This window comes from Oncorhynchus mykiss, chromosome 30, assembly GCF_013265735.2.
Source record: "Oncorhynchus mykiss isolate Arlee chromosome 30, USDA_OmykA_1.1, whole genome shotgun sequence".
Classification (NCBI taxonomy): domain Eukaryota; kingdom Metazoa; phylum Chordata; class Actinopteri; order Salmoniformes; family Salmonidae; genus Oncorhynchus; species Oncorhynchus mykiss.
In genome coordinates this window covers 28,625,603-28,642,912 of record NC_050570.1, presented here as the reverse complement: position 1 = coordinate 28,642,912, position 17,310 = coordinate 28,625,603, and the positions used below count along the sequence as shown (strand labels likewise).

Sequence of the window (17,310 nt, the reverse complement as noted above, 5' to 3'; positions counted from 1 at the left end):
AATGCTATTTCTAGGGATTAGAATTAGGTTTAGGGTTAGGGTTAGGGTTAGGAGGTAGGGTTAGGAGCTAGTGTTAGGTTTAGGGTTAAGGTTACATTTTGGTGTTAAGGGTTAGGGTTAAGGTTAGGGTAAGGGATAGGGGTTAAGGAAAATTGGATTTTGAATTGTATGTCCCCACAAGGTTAGCTGCACAAGACTGTGTGTGTGTGTGTGTGTGTGTGTGTGTGTGTGTGTGTGTGTGTGTGTGTGTGTGTGTGTGTGTGTGTGTGTGTGTGTGTGTGTGTGTGTGTGTGTGTGTGTGTGTGTGTGAGTGTGTGTGTGTGTGTGTGTGTGTGTGTGTGTGTGTGTGTGTGTGTGTGTGTGTGTGTGTGTGTGTGTGTGTGTGTGTGCGTGTGTGTGTGTGTGTGTGTGTATGTGTGTGTGTGTGTGTGTGTGAGTGTGTGTGTGTGTACCTATGTTGGTGGTTCTGTGTGGTGATGACATGGTCAGAGGTGTTCCTGAGCTGCTGGCCTGAGAAGCTCCAGGTGAAGGTGTGTGGTTTGGGGTAGGCTTCCATGTCCACATGCAGGGACAGACTCTCACCAGCACGAACACGCACTGTGCCGTTGTCTGACGGAGTCAGATGAATGAATCCTCTATCTGGAAGACAAACAACCCACCCGTCAGACACAATGACATCACAATGCCCTTGATGTATTCTAAACAAAACCACTTAATTTCCACTTAGGTTTTCAAATTAGTGTCGCGATAGCTTCATGTCATGGAAATACATAATACCAGCCATTCAAATTGAGAATTTCAATATTGATCAGAAGTGGTTTTACATAATTGACCATACACTGTAATGCCCTACTCACCATAGACGTCCAGCCAGATTGACTCAGAGTTGATCCCCTTCTCATTCTGACCCTCACATCGATATCTCCCAGAATCCCGTGCCCTGACAGAGTTGATGTAGAGCCTAGCGCTACGGACGTGTTTGATGGGCTCAGTCAGGATGCGTGAGGCATTCTCCACCGCCGGTTGCTGTGGATACGAAGCCCACACGGCATCCTGTCAATCAACACCCAGAGATGTCTAGAGATGAACCATGTTAATCTTGGCCAGGGCTGCATTCCTTCCCTCTCCGGCCAGGGGGACAGGAGGGCTAACTTCTCACACACACGCGCACACACACACACAGACGTAAACACACACCTCACTGTGACGAGCCTGAGACTCAGTAAATATACACACAAACTTAGTCCTTGCAACCTCCCATCACACTGGTTTCTCAAGATACTGAAGTTTCAGTCTTGGAGCGTTTTGGACTCTCTTGTAAACCCTTCATAACTCTTATAGTCCCTTCTAAATCTTACAAACATTGTTCTGAGAGCTTTTGTTATAACTTCATATCCCCAAATTTGACATATATCTTTTCAGCTTTTCCAATAAAATTCCAATCTCAATCTCTCTTTCAGTCAATTTGTTGGAGATCTGTCCATGGTATCCCTCCAGCTTCCCTGGCCAACCCCGCAGAGAGAGGGCAAAGGGTTCTCACCGTGCCGGGCGGTGCGGCCCACTTCAGCTTGATGTCTCCGTTGACGTTGGTGGTGCTGCAGGTCAGGGTAAGAGTCTGGCCCCGTGTCAGGATCACCCTCTTGGGTTCCCGCATCTCAATCACAGGGGCCGCGTCTGGGACTGAGATAAAAAAATTTGAATATCAAATAAAAGATCTGGATACTGTACTTCACATCCTAGAACACACACAAATAATGTTATTTTACCTGGGCGCACAATCAGATCATAGTGATGTGATTTAACGTGGGTGCTGCCAAGTCTGCCAGTGCAGATATAACAGCCCTCGAAGGCCTTCTGAGTGTCGAAGATAACCATGCCCCGCTCCAGGCTGGCAACATAGTGGAGGCCAGTAGGGAGGGCACCGCCTTGACACGGCTCCAGGCTCAGGTTGACCACGCCCGGGTCAGTTGCTAGGCAGGGGATGGAGGCGCTGTCTCCCGCACGAGTTAGGATACTGAACACCATAGTCTTTCTAAAGGCATTATCAGGATCTGCCAAAACAACAACTTAAAATCAACATTGTGGTATGAAAACAACCACAGGTAGACTGTACAAAAATTATCTTTGGATCAACTTTTTTTTAAATCACTTTGGTTCTCAATTGATAAATACTACATTTGCTGAAAACAAATATATTATTTAATGGCAACTGTTTTATTTGATTATTATCAAACCTATATTTCAAGTTGCAACTTATTTCTTTCTTTCAACACTTCCCCTTTGGTTCAACCTACAAAATAACACAAACAAACTAAGATTTCATGTAAATACATCAAATTCTGTCCAAAATCTCATTACATTTTTTATTTGGAATTACGTATTTCTTCAATTGTGTTACAAGCAATTAACTAAACTCCCTGTAAATGTAGAAAGTTTCTTCAATAATGTTAACAAACATATTTCTTTACAAAATACTTTTATATTTAGTAGCCACAATATTGTAACCAAACACTCTTCAGTATCACGTGCAGTTATGCCAGTATCATTACAAAACCTGGCAGTGTAGAAGTTTAAGTTTGAATGTCGATTACAATAGAGCACATAAACTGGAATGACATTCACTCTCACGGGTAGCCAAAATGAACAACCTGAAAGCCATGCCCCCAATAAACCACGCCTCCAAATCTTCTGCTAGGCTGCCGCCGTTACATTGCCCCCCCACCCCCCCCCCCCCCACCACCACCACAAGTGTTGAAAGCAATTCAGAAGCTTTCATTCAATTAAATTCCAAAAATCACATTGATCAGTCAAATTTGTTATTTGATTTCAATCATTCCAATCAGCGTTGTCCCACTTTTACTTTTACAGTGTATATGGAAAGATGTACAGAGTGTATGTACTGTATGTATAATACTGAGTGAAGAGATTAGGAGATAATATGTATACTACTGAGAGAGGAGATTAGGAGATAGTGTGTATAATACAGAAAGAAGACATTAGGAGATAGTATGTATAATACGGAGAGAGGAGATTAGGAGAGGAGATAGTATGTATAATACTGAAAGAAGACATTAGGAGATAGTATGTATAATACGGAGAGAGGAGATAGTATGTATAATACTGAGAGAAGAAATTAGGAGATAGTATGTATAATACTGAGATAACAGATTAGGAGATGGTGCTAATTGTTTTAGCCAAACATTGATACAGATCCAGTTTGCTCTTTAGGCAATAATCAATCAATCAATCACTGACACACACACACACACACACACACACACACACACACACACACACTTTCCAAGAAATAAGCAGTTCTATCTAGATGTACTGCCCTATAGTCATGGCACTTGTCTAAGTGGTGTTGAAGACTGATACAAATACCGATCGATCCAGGAGACACTTGTAAAAACCTTCATGCACAAACTCAACCTCAAACAATGCCCTTCTAAGAAAAGGTTTTATCAGTCTTGTTCTGCTTCAAAAAATGTTTTACAAGATCAGAGAAAAATAGGTTCCTTTCTCATGTGAATTCTTTCTCCCACCCCTCTCTTTCTCTCTCTAGCTTGCTGGCTCACTCACTCCCTCATACCCAGATACACATAAAAACTCAATCATATCACATACACATCTCACATACATGCCCACACAGGCACAAAGGGCCATAAATGTTGAGTCAGAAACACACACCTTTGACAAAGACGTAGACAGAGCTCTGCTCTCCGCTGCTCTCCTCCAGGCAGATGTATCGGCCCATGTGGACAGGCTGAGCTTTGGGGATGTCCAGGTCGGACGCCCCATTACTCCGCACCTCGCCCCTCAGCTTTGGACGGTCCTCCCTCTGCCACCGCATCACCTGGTCACCCTGGCAACGCAGACTGAAGGGGGCATTGAGTGGAATGACCAGGTAGGGGTTGCTGGGGGTGATGGTGGGCCTGGAGCTGCCTGTAGTAACATGGTCGGGATCTTCATTACAGTACAGTATAGATAAAACAGGCTCTGGATCAGTGGAGGCTGCTGAGGGGAGGACTGCTCATAATAATGGCTGGAACGGAGCAAATGGAATGGCATCAAACACATAGAAACCATGTATTTGATGTATTTGATACCATTCTACTTATTCTGCTCGAGCCATTACCACGAGCCCGCCCTCCCCAATTACGGTGCCACCAACCTCCTGTGCTCTGGATATCATACACAGAATCACTGAAAATCAGTGGTGTAGTGGAGGGTATATCCCGGTATACACCGTATACCCACTTATTTTTCAGTGGGCATTGCGTACACTCACTTCTTAATCCCCACGGATAAGTATCAAAGTAGTGATAGTGGAGGTATCCACCTTATCAATGAATAGGGCTGATGGAACCGATCAGAATATTTAGCTTAACATGTTGATAAACTATTATTTCTTCACATTGTAGGCGCAGCAATGTACACACGACAGTAGCCCTACGCGTGATGATTCCAAAATGCTATTTGATAGTATGTAAGGGCTAACAGAAGGGCTTCCCCAAAAACCTTCTCAGTTAAACTAGCTACAAAGTAGAATGATATCATTATTCGCATCAATCCAGTGTGCATTTATTTTTCAAACCTTTTCATGTGCTACCAAAACACTGCAAACCAAACAACAGTTCTAGGTGCCTGCACACTTGAATTAAAGGGTAACTACATAAAAAAAAAAAATCCCAGACCTTAAAAGTGGTCTCCTGATGTGGTTTAAGCATTGTTATGGACTTTCCATTTTGTTGTTTTTCTGTTAAAAAAAAGTGGAACTTTGAGAACAAAAACCTGAAAAACCTGTAAAGTCTGAAACCGGTGAATTTCTGACTCAGTTGACAACCTCATTTATCTGTTTCAATAGTAGGCCTACTATAAGTCTACTTGCACAGTACAGCTTGGATTGGCCTGACTGTGAAAGACCAACATGGGATTTCTAATTTTAGGTCATTCAGTGTGTCACTCTTTCTCATAGAAGTTTTCACACAGGGCACCTTTCCTTCGCTGGAAATTTTTGGACAAAATTAGAGTATACCCCCTTCGCCAGGCACCACTACACCACTGCTGAACATTTTATTATAACACACACAGTCCTCACGACTGACAGCAGTTAGTTTCCAAACGACCTTAATCAGTATCTATAGGCTAATGGTAATTCAGTTTTACTGTACATGTGAGGCTTTCACTCTCATTTGTGTTTAGATGGATAAATGTTAAGAGTACAGGTATGTTTCACAGAACGGAGTAAATAAGTAACTGCCAAAATAAAGGAAACACCAACGTAAAGTGTGTTAATAGGGTTTTGGGCCACCATGAGTCGCTAGCACAGCTTTAAAGCGCCTTGGCATAGATTCTACAAGGGCCTGGAACTTTATTGGAGGGATGTGACACCATTCTTCCACGAGATATTCCATCATTTGGTGTTTTGTTGATGGTGGTAGAAAAACGCTGTCTCGGGGGGCCGCTCCAGAATCTCCCAAAAGTGTTCAATTAGGTTGAGATCTGGTGACTGAGACACACATACTCTAACACACGCACGCATGCACACACACACACACGCACACACAACCACCCTTTAAACCCCCTATGCTCTTTTGAGACCTCTTCTTCTAGCCATTGTAGCCAAAATTGTATACATGACCCGAAGCATGATGGAATGTTATTTGCTTAATTAATTCAGGAACCACAGCTGTGTGGAAGCAACTGCTTTCAATATATTTTGTATCCCTTTTTCTGAAGTATTTCCTTTATTGTAGCAGTTACCTGTATCTTTAACAGCAAAGAGTGCACAGCAGTAATAGCCAGTTAGAAATGTATGTCAATACAGAGGATGGGTAGATGAGAGCCTCATAGCTTGTTTTGCATGCATTTTGATAGTAATACAAATCATTATCATAGCCCTCCCATCAATATATTGACACAACTTCATGACTGAAAAATGACAGGTGAGTTATCGCTTTGGCAAAGATGTAAAACTATGCACCATGTACAATTCTTAGCACAACTTGAAATCCACCTGCAGCAATATCAGCACTGGCAGAGAGTCATATTGATTTTGCTTTGAAGGCCAACCAAGTTCTCTCCCGTTCCATTCCCTAGGCACCCTTCGGCTCTCAAGCCGACTGAAATGTTTTTCTTTTTTAATAAAATAGTAAAAACCAGATCACTTAATATAGCAATGGAGGCTCCTCAGGGGAGGAAGGATGAGGACCATATTACTCAATGAATTTCATAAAAATAGCGAAACATTAAAAAAGTTATCCTTTTTAGATAAAACTAATATAAATATATTCACGTCACAAAATAACTGATTAATTTAAAACAGTTTTGCAATGGTCTGCAGTAGCTCAACAGCGCCCTCTAGGGTAGAACCCCGGTGTAGCCGGAGGACAGCTATTTTCCATCCTCCTCCTCATTGTTCTCATTAGGGATTCATATTTCCCCGAAAATCTACCAAGTTTCAATGCCGGGAATAATTCATATTTATCCAGAGAAATACAGCAAAAAACACAAGTGCCCATTTATACCGTTTAAACCGAGATATGGTTACTATGGCAGCGCTTGTGCCTTTGTGTCGGCTTGGCTGCACCACTATGTAAAAATTACAGAGCAAATGAAACTGATAGTTACTAATGATAGAGTACTGAAGAGTCATAGGATGTCACATTTCCAACAAGTCAGTTCGTCAAATTTCTGCCCTGTTAGAGCTGCCCTGGTCAACTGTAAGTGCTGTTATTGTGAAGTGGAAATGTCTAGGAGCAACAACGGCTCAGCCGAGAAGTGGTAGGCCAAACAAGTTCACAGAACAGGACCGCCGAGTGCCTCAGTTGCAACACTCACTGCCGAGTTCCAAACTGCCTCTGGAAGCAACGTCAGCACAATAACTGTTAGTCTGGAGCTTCATGAAATGGGTTTTCATGGCCGAGCAGCCGCACACAAGCCTAAGATCACCATGCGCAATGCCAAGTGTCGGCTGGAGCGGTGTAAAGCTCGCCGCCATTGGATTCTGGAGAAGCGGGAACGCGTTCTCAGGAGTAATGAATCACGCTTCACCATCTGGCAGTCCGACTGAATAATCTGGGTTTGGCGGATGCCAGGAGAGCAGTACCTGCCCAAATGCATAGTGCCAACTGTAAAGTTTGGTGGAGGAGGAATAATGGTCTGGGGCTGTTTTTCATGGTTCGGGCTAGGCCCCTTAGTTCCAGTGAAGGGAAATGTTAATGCTACAGCCTACAATGACATTCTAGACAATTCTGTGGTAACAGTTTGGGGAAGGCCCTTTTCTGCTTCAGCGTGACAATGCCCCCGTGCACAAAGCGAGGTCCATACAGAAATGGTTTGTCGAGATTGGTGTGGAAGAACTTGACTGGCCTGCACAGAGCCCTGACCTCAACCACATCAAACACCTTTGGAATGAATTGGAACACCAACTGCGAGCCAGGCCTAATCACCCAACACCAGTGCCCAACCTCACTAATGATCTTGTGGCAGAATGGAACCAAGTCTCCGCAGAAATGATTCAACATCTAGTGGAAAGCCTTCCCAGAAGAGTGGAGGCTGTTACAGCAGCAAAAGGGAGGCCAACTCTATATTAATGCCCATGATTTTGGAATGAGATGTTCGACGAGAAGATGTCCACATACCTTGATAGACAACATGGCCAAAAGTATCTTAACAGGGAACCAACTGTGTTTAAAAAAAATATCCATATCTACTATTATACTGTTTGTTGATCACACATTCTCTACCGAAGCTCTATCATGGGCAGAAAGTACGAGACATGTTATAGCAGTATTTTAACATGCATAGGTGAGAGACGTGCTTTGAAAATATAACCAATGGATTACAGAATAAAGTTAGGAATGTCCATGCAATTCAGGAGTCAGGATTTGGGGTTTTCAGTTGGATTGGGACTGGATAGGGAAATAGGCTCTAGGACAGGAGACAGAATTTTCCCTCATGCCTCTGAACAGGCTTCATGTCTGTTACATAGATCCTATGTAGTGAATTGTGCATAGGCTAGGGCGATATATAAAATACATTTGATTAAATCGAATGTATGTTTTTGCACAATATATTTCAAATGCCTGTATCGCAAGAATACATTTTTTTAGTGGGTAACATTTTTTTATGAGCGTTTATGTCCGTTTCTTCTCATGTATTTTTGGTCTCGTCTCCTTTGCTCTTTTCTGTGCCTTCCCTACACCAGAGATCTGTATATAATGTTGAGATGCTCATGTCTCCGCCCCAACAATGGGAGTCATTTTCCCAAAGGAGGGAAGGCAGGTGACAGTGGGCTTATTTTGGACAGTTTTGGTGAGAGTGAAACCTCTCGCTTTGCATCTTCCTTCCTGTTTACAGACGCACACAAACAAACACACACACACACACACCAAGATCCTCCCCCTGCCACTCACAACAACAGAGATGAGAGGTCACCTCTTCCTCTCTGACAAGAGGTTTCAACTGGCTATTTGCATTTGAGTTTTGTTCCAACAGAATCGCTCATATGGACACAAACACATTGAGAAGTTAACCTTTCTAACGATACCCTTTTTATGTCGCAACATCTCAAATTGCATACAGAGCAGACACTATTAAAACAGGAGTATCAATTAACAAAGATTCTGGATAATTATTGCTCAGTTTGTCACGCGTGGCATTGTGGTACCATGTAACACAGCAGCATTTCAGACAAAGACCGTTATGCTAGCTGTCTAGTCTGTGTTTTATAAATGCGCAATAAGCATAAAGCATAGTTATACAAAGAATTGGCAACTCGTTCTCATTCTGAGAAATAAGGTAGGCCACTTGATTTCATCATCTGAACAAAGTGGACAGGTTAGCACGCTGTTCAAACAGTTGGAGATGGACAGAAGGGTGTGTTCATAACAATTCAACTGTTCTACCTTGTTAGCTAGCAAATAGATCCAAGTTGGCTAAACTTGAAAAATAAAGATTACCTGCCTACTTCCTCACTAGCTCGTGGGCTTGTGCTTAAGATATTGTTAATGAGACCGGGGTTAAGTTTCTATAAAGACAGCTACACGAAGTTAGTCATTATTAGTGAATGTACATTATGCATGGTTCTGATAAAAATGTTTACAAACAAGGCATTTTAATAGACTTCAACGCCAGATCAGTGATTATTGCAAAAAAGCAGGTTAAACTAGTTTGATCAAATAATTGAGTTATTAGGGCAGCAGGTAGCCTAGTGGTTAGAGCGTTGGGCCATTAACCAAAAGGTTGCTAGATTGAATCCCCGAGCCGACAAGGTAAAAATCTGTTGTTCTGCCCCTGAACAAGACAGTTAACCCACTGTTCCCAGGCCGTCATTGAAAATAAGAATTTGTTCTTAACTGACTTGCCTAGTTAAATTTAAAAAAGGTTAAGGTTGTGGAAGGCTCATACTTAGCCTAGGTATAATTTCACATGCCCTGTATTCATTAGATTATTGCTCACTGTTTGGAATGCATTGTATTTGACCGTTAACAGTACAACAAAGTCGCCATTGTAGGGAAAACATTTTTTTTTTCAATATACTGTATATAGTTGAAGTCAGAAGTTTACATACATTTAGGTTGGAGTCATAAAAACGTGTTTTTCAACCACTCCACAAATTTCTTGTTACAAACTCTAGTTTTGGCAAGTCGGTTAGGACATCTACTGTGTGCATGACAAGTCATTTTTCCAACAATTGTTTAAAGACAGATTATTTCACTGCATCACAATTCCAGTGGGTCAGAAGTTAACATACTCTAAATTGACTGTGTCTTTAAACAGCTTGGAAAATTCCAGAAAATTATGTCATGGCTTTAGAAGCTTCTGATAGGCTAATTGAAATCATGTGAGTCAATTGGAGGTGTACCTGTGGATGTATTTCAAGGCCTACCTTCAAACTCAGTGCCTCTTCGCTTGACATCATGGGAAAATCAAAAGAAATCAGCCGAGACCTCAGAAAAAAAATGGTAGGCCTCCACAAGTCTGGTTCATCCTTGGGTGCAAACACCTGAAGGTACCACGTTCATCTGTACAAACAATAGTACGCAAGTATAAACACCATGGGACCACGCAGCCATCATACCACACAGGAAGGAGAAGAGTTCTGTCTCCTAGACATGAACGTACTTTGTGCGAAAAGAGCAAATCAATCCCAGAACAACAGCAAAGGACCTATTGACGATGCTGTAGGAAACGGGCACAAAAGTATCTATATCCACAGTAAAAATGAGTCCTATATCGACATAACCTGAAAGGCAGCTCAGCAAGGAAGAAGCCACTGCTCCATAAAAAAAGCCAGACTACGGTTTGCAACTGCACATGTGGACAAAGATCATACTTTTTTGAGAAATGTTCTCTGGTCTGATGAAACAAAAATACAACTGTTTGAGCATAATGACCATCATTATGTTTGGAGGAAAAGTGGGAGGCTTGCAAGCCAAAGATCACCATCCCATCCGTGAAGCACGGGGGTGGCAGCATCATGTTGTGTGCTTTGCTGCAGGAGGGACTGGTGCACTTCACAAAATAGATGGCTTCAAATTATGTGGATATATTGAAGCAACATCTCAAGACATCAGTCAAGAAGTTAAAGCTTGGTCACACATGGGTCTTCCAAATGGACAATGACCCCAAGCATATTTCCAAAGTTGTGGCAAAATGGCTTAAGAAGGACAAAGTCAAGGTATTGGAGTGGCCATCACAAAGCCCTGACCTCAATCCCATTGAAAATTTGTGGGCAGAACTGAAAAGGCGCGTGCGAGCAAGGAGGCCTACAAACCGGACTCAGTTACACCAGCTCTGTCAGGAGGAATGGGACAAAATTCCCCCAATTTATTGTGGGGAGCTTGTGGAAGGCTACCTGAAACGTTTGTCCCAAGTTAAACAATTTAAAGACAATGCTACCAAATACTAATTGAGTCTATGTAAACTTCTGACCCACTGGAAATGTGATGATAGAAATAAAAGCTGAAATCATTTCACATTCTTAAAATAAAGTGGTGATCCTGACTGACCTAAGACAGGGTATGTTTTACTAGGATTAAATGTCAGGAATTGTGAAAAACTGAATTTAAATGTATTTGGCTAAGGTGCATGTAAACTTCTGACTTCAACTGTATAAGTTAGTAAAAATAGAGATATGATTTTTAGACCATTTAGCCCAGCCCTAGCATGGCCTTATCAAAGCCTTATCAAATTTGTGTCTGTCTGAAGAGTTACAATGACAGCTCAAAGAGGCACACACTATTTTTTAGGCTATACTGTATAAGTTTCCTGTAGGGTTTATTGACTGCATGCGTGTTGCGTGTGCAGTCCTGCAGTGTCAATTATGCGTTTTCTTTGAATTGATTGTGACTGTGTGAAGTAGATACACTAGGCTAAAGGCTTCCATTTGACAACCTGTTTGGATAATGTACTATTTTCTGTTTTGCTAATCTGCTGCTGCGCAGGTTGTGTATTTTGTGGAATTGCATTAGTGTGACATTGGGGGGAAAAATGTTTTAGTTTCCTAGGTCGTGTCATTTTGGGGAAATGTTTAGAGTTTTCTTGGGACAGTCCTGGTATCCCGGTTAACCATGTTATTCTGTAGTTCTCACCCCCTTCCATAGATTTACACAGCAATTATGATGACTTCACTGAGCTACAGCTAGCTAGCACTGTAGTAAATAAAGTGTGGTGAGTAGTTGACTCAAAGGGAGAGAAAGACAATAGTTGAACAGTTTTGAACAAATTAATTGCTTCAAAAATGAAGGAGAAGCAGCAGAGAGAGAGAGAGAGATGTATTTTCTTCTTAGTTTACCTTTCGCATACTTAGATAATGCCACTAATTTAGCAGAGCGCCAAGACTAGGTCCGAAAGGCTTCTTAACAGCTTCTACCCCCAAGCCATAAAACTGCTGAATAGCCAATCAAATGGCTACAAGGACTATTTGCATTGACCCCCCACCCCTTTTTAATGCTGCTGCTACTCGTTGTTTATCATCTATGCATAGTCACTTTTCCCCTACCTACATGTACATATAACCTCAATTACTTCGACCAACCTGTACCCCTGCACATTGACTCGGTATCAGTACCTGTATATAGCCTCGTTATTGCTATTTTATTGTTACTCATTAATTTTTTTACTTTAGGTTATTTAGTAAATATTTTCTTAACTCTTATTTTTCTTAAAACTGCATTGTTGGTTAAGGGCTTGTAAGTAAGCTTTTCACGGTAAGGTCTACCTACACCTGTTGTATTCGGTGCATGTGACAAATAACATTTGATTTGATTTACTCAACCTGACTCAAACAGAGAGTAATGTTATTTATGATAGCTAGCTGGCTAAGGCTATCCAACACAGCAACTCTTCCAAGCCAAGATAAGCTTTCGATTTTATTAATTTATTGCCACCGCGACCAGCTGGTGTAACTGCTAAACTCCTTACCGTACACTGTACTGCATGATTTTACACATGGATTGGATTGTGGGTTTACTGACGCGTTATCGCTAGTTTGTTGACTATAACGTTAATATGGTGACAACAGTGTAAACTGTGTAGCTGTTAGCAGTTAGGGTATGAAGGTTTGTCTTGGATAGGCTTTTGCGCCTTGTCACAGACAGCTGTTGTGTTGTGCACTGAAGTACACAAGCGAAGGGAAAAGGTGAGAGGGAGAGAGCACGTAGATTTGAGAAGGAATTAGACATCGAGCAAAGTGATGATGCCGTATGTGACTGCTATGTGCGGGTGATCAGGGGTGTATTCATTCCCCTGATTCTGTTGCAAAAACAAATTCTTAAACGGAACGAAATGGGGAGGGACCTAACTGAATTTGGCACATTGTTTGGACTAATGATTACACTCTAGATAAGCTAGATGGGAAACTCCAGTTCTCCGGGGCCGGAGTGGTGTCACAGATTTTCCCCATCCCTAGCAAACACACATGATTAAACTAATTGTATTCAAAACTGAAGAACACGATTAGTTGATTATTGGACTCATGTGTGTTAGCTGGAACTGCGGCAAAAGTGTGACACCAATCAGGCCCCCGAGCCCTGGGCTAGATAGATGCAGGCAAGATTGTGCAAGGTGGTATTGAATGTGTCTCTGTTACCTTGAGTACTCCAATTTGTCTCTCAACTGTTATAAACTTTAATTTGTAGGATAGGTTGTAGCAACCTCATTATGGGTATAGGGCTAATTGAATTATAGTATCATGTAGTAGTCTAAACTTATTGATGTTACATTGAGCTGGGTGAATGGAATATGAATGACGGTCATCCAATATGCTGTAATGGAAATAAGGGAACACTCATAAAAATTCAAATAAATCCTCCCTGACCACCACGGGAATGAAGCCTAAATTGAATTTAGCAGAATGTATGTAGAAAAGGAAAATCACCTGCGCTCAGAACAAAATAAACGCCACCTGCAGAATACAACTGGTGAAAATAACCCCTGCACAGGCGAGAAGCAGAGCTTGCCTGAGCTGTACATCCAGGACAAAGACGTACCAGGCACAACGCACTTCGCGCCACTCTTTGTAACAGACCACAAACCAACCCCCACCCACCCTGTAGACAAACACCCCCATCCCTTCACAGGATCACTGACATTTTTTAATCTGTCTTTGCCTGTTGTGTTTTCAAGTGGGTGTTTGGATTGATTATTTAACGATGTAAGCAATTACAAGCATAGAATATAGGCCTACCACTCAGAGTTCAATACTGCTCATTCACAGGTGAGGCATGTTGTAAATCGTGTCAAATGTTTTTTTCATGGCACCTAAAGTCTCAACATCAAAACACCATTCCAAGGCTTACAAAACGGAGTTTGAGTGGGAATGTTGACATAAACATTGTTGATATAAAAAATGATGACAAAAGCCTCTGTATAATGGTTATAAAAAATCTATAAACATTCACAGGCCAACAGTAGGTCTATGCAAAACCAATTTGTCGACAATTCCACTGCCAGTTAATTTTCATACTTCCAAGGAATTCGTATACATTTCCATAATTACAGTCATCCCTGAGATGACAAGACTTGACAACAGCAACTGATCAGCGCAGCGCTTTCTACGCCAATGACTAAATGCTATTGGAAAATAGCAATTTAGCGAGCATATACATATACGCCTAATACTTGGCTGTTGAACAAATGTTGTGCATTATAACTAGGTTACCTGTCATATTCCCAAATCATATAGTTTATCAAAACAACAAGTTTCATTCTTTCAAGAAGAACGATTCGTAATTGTAATGTCTGAATCTTTACTTTACCCTACAACGAGGTCAATTACAAATCTCTCCATAAATAAATCGCTGTTTATTTACTTTTTGCCAATGTCTTCGTACTGTGCACGGCCTGCTAGATTAATAATTGAGAGGAACACAAACTGATGCTCAGCGCACAAATATCCAATTTCCTCATTAGGTTTCAGTGACTAACTGAAAATGCAAAGGTAATGTTACAAGGTAAACCAACAGGTAGGAAGGCTACCTCTACATCCTGAACGACCTGTGTTGACAAAATTATAGACTATACAAAGTTATAACCTGCTGAAAATGTGTGTTGTTCATGCTACAATACAGTCCTTAACCGAATAGAAATTACATATTCATAGTCCACATGAAAAACTAACAAAATTACGACGAACCAAACAGTGGCAAAAATGCAATTTAGTGTAGTGACCAAGGTGATCATGTTCGTGAAGTGTGATCAATAAACTTCTGTAAAACAACAACTAGAACCACAACAGTTGGCAGAGAGACAATGTTGACCAATATTATGCCTTACCTGTTTGGAAGGTTAACTGCAACAAGACAGAAAACAGTACCCAGTGGTATTCCATTATTACAATTCCATCTATATTGCGGTGCTTTATCAGTGTCTACTCTCTGAAGTGCTCGCGCTTGTAAATGGCTGAGTGAAGGCTTGCTACATGCAGTTGAATGTCTTAAAGACACAGTGCAGCAGCGGGGTATTGCGTTGAAGTACTAGGATCAACTGGTGTTGACGTTGTGTTGGACTGAATCCAGAGGTCGGTAGCAGACAGCTATAACAACAACAACAAGCATTTCAATTAGATGCCTTGCATGCCCTGAACAGCCAAAATTTGCATTGGCAGCCATGGGGATAAAGTCCACCAATAGTTGATCTGACAGATAGTTGTAATGTGAATGCAATAGACTGGTTCAGTAGTCATTGTGATGTATTCCTGACTGCCAAGGGAATCCAGGCTTCCCCCAAAAATGGACAACAAATATATGTATATATATATATATCATTTATATTTTGTCTCTCTGTGTTTCAGAATGTTCCTTCAATTCGCAAGAGGCTGAATGTATCTCACAGGATAAAGCGTTCGACCAAGCGAAACAGCGCCCCCCTGTCTCTCTATGTGTATCCCATCTATCTGATGCTGTCTGGTCAAAAAGAGTATGACATTGTTGCCGCCCATAGCATTGAGTGCAAGGGAAGCCAGTGAGCATTTGTCCTCCCTTGATAAAAAAGTATGAAATAATAGCCTGTCAGTGTTGAGCTAAATTGAGTGAGCTCAACTGTGAAAGGTCCTGGCATACCAAAAAAAAGTGTCCATGGGATTTGGCTTCACACCAATCACGTCACGTCAAAAGCTAAACGTCATTGACAGAAAAAACTTGAATTGTTGCATCTCGTTGTGTTGTTGTCCTCTTGTGCCTAGCTAGCTAGTTAAAATCGTCCCATTCCTAAATTAGCCATGGATGGCGATAAGGATTTGGACTTGTGGTTTTACTTAAATCTCCGTACTGTCCAATGATGATAATGGTGATTATGCTCCAACCATAAATTAATACATTGTGCCCCTGGCCTGAGAGGATGGAAGTGTAATATGTTGCTAGATGTAGTAGGCTAATGTTAACTAGATGACTCATCGTTGCCCATGATAGGATGTTAGGCTAGAGAGTAAGCATTTTAGCCAGGTAGCCTAGGACAACAACTAAAAGCATGTGCTGTTTCGTCAAGAAAGAAAGGAGGATGGCAATGGCGTTTCTACTAGTAGGGTGAATCATGTTTTTACTACTTACAGGAAAGCACACGTGCACACACACACACAGAGAGAGAGAAATCAGAACCACATCATATGTAGCTTACGTTGATTGGATAAAATTGTTTTTGGTATTTTTTAGTTGTCACTGTTTTAGACTAAGCATAGGTGATTTGATGATGCTGAAATGTTGAAGATGAAATGGTACTGGAATAGTAGAGGCAGCTCCTGTTTTCTTTGCGACTTGCTATAATTCTCTGTGGTTCTAAACCCATAGTTGTTCAATAGTCCAAAAATGTTGGAAACATTAACTAGCTTGACCACACTATAGGTCATGTAACTGTTTGTTATATGCCATATGCTTTGCGGACTTCACCTGGAAGTTGCTCTGCGTTTTTGTGATGAAACAAAGGTGTGGTTGAATTTATTCTGCCACTCTGTCTTCTTATTGTCTTGGCCTTAGGCCGATATAACATGGTGGCAAGGCATATGAACTAACAGGTTATAGAGCAAACAACGAAAATCATAGAGTATGAGGGTTTAGTATAGCTTACTAGGCATGTTCTAATTTTGAAATCTAGAAACACCTTATGCAAACCTGGAGGATGTCCAAAATGCTGTTTTATCCTAGGTCATGGTATACTCTCGAGACAGTCTGTCACGTTCGTCGTAATGATGAGACCAAGGCGCAGCGTGAGTAGAGTTCCACATAATTTTAATAAACCGAAACTCACTGAACAAAAACAACAAACAACCAAACAAAACGTGAACCTACTGTTGTGCACTCAGGCAACTAAATGTAGACAAGATCCCACGCCGGAAAGTGGGAAAAAGGGCTGCCTAAATATGATCCCCAATCAGAGACAACGATAAACAGCTGTCTCTGATTGGGAACCATATCGGGCTAACATGGAAATACACAACATAGAATGCCCACCCAAAAATCACACCCTGACCTAACCAAATAGAGAAATAAAACGCCTCTCTAAGGTCATGGCGAGACAGTACCCCCCCAAAGGTGCGGACTCCCGGCCGCAAAACTGAACCTATTCGGGGTGCAGGTTCGGGGCGTAGTCCCCGCTCCCTACACTGATCCCTCCGCTTCTGTGGAACTGGACCGTGGATCGTTGCCGGAGGAACCGGACCGTGGATCATCGTCGGAGGCTCTGGACTGCAGCTCATCGCCGAAGACTCTGGACTGCAGCTCATCGCCAGAGGCCCCGGACTGGGGACCGTCGCCGGAGGCTCCGGACTGGGGACCGTCGCCAGAGGCTCCGGACTGGGGACCGTCTTCG

The 17,310-nt window shown here is 41.9% G+C and overlaps 1 protein-coding gene across 3 annotated transcripts in view; it reads right to left on the bottom strand.

The window, feature by feature from the left end:
* Positions 1–14,997, bottom strand: part of LOC110521672 (KIT proto-oncogene, receptor tyrosine kinase) — a 39,999-nt gene extending 25,002 nt beyond the window's left edge. The window contains exons 1-6 of one of the 3 annotated variants that reach the window (XM_036969494.1): positions 14,785–14,997; positions 3,691–3,945; positions 1,767–2,051; positions 1,541–1,680; positions 858–1,053; positions 453–639 (exon numbers count right to left, since the gene is read on the bottom strand). In XM_036969494.1, coding sequence (XP_036825389.1) covers positions 453–639; positions 858–1,053; positions 1,541–1,680; positions 1,767–2,051; positions 3,691–3,945; positions 14,785–14,839 — 1,118 coding nt within the window. In that variant the 5' untranslated portion in view covers positions 14,840–14,997. The remainder of the gene's footprint in view (positions 1–452; positions 640–857; positions 1,054–1,540; positions 1,681–1,766; positions 2,052–3,690; positions 3,946–14,784) is intronic. The other 2 variants (XM_036969495.1, XM_036969496.1) reach the window with 2 other exon arrangements.
* Positions 14,998–17,310: the final 2,313 nt, after the last annotated feature.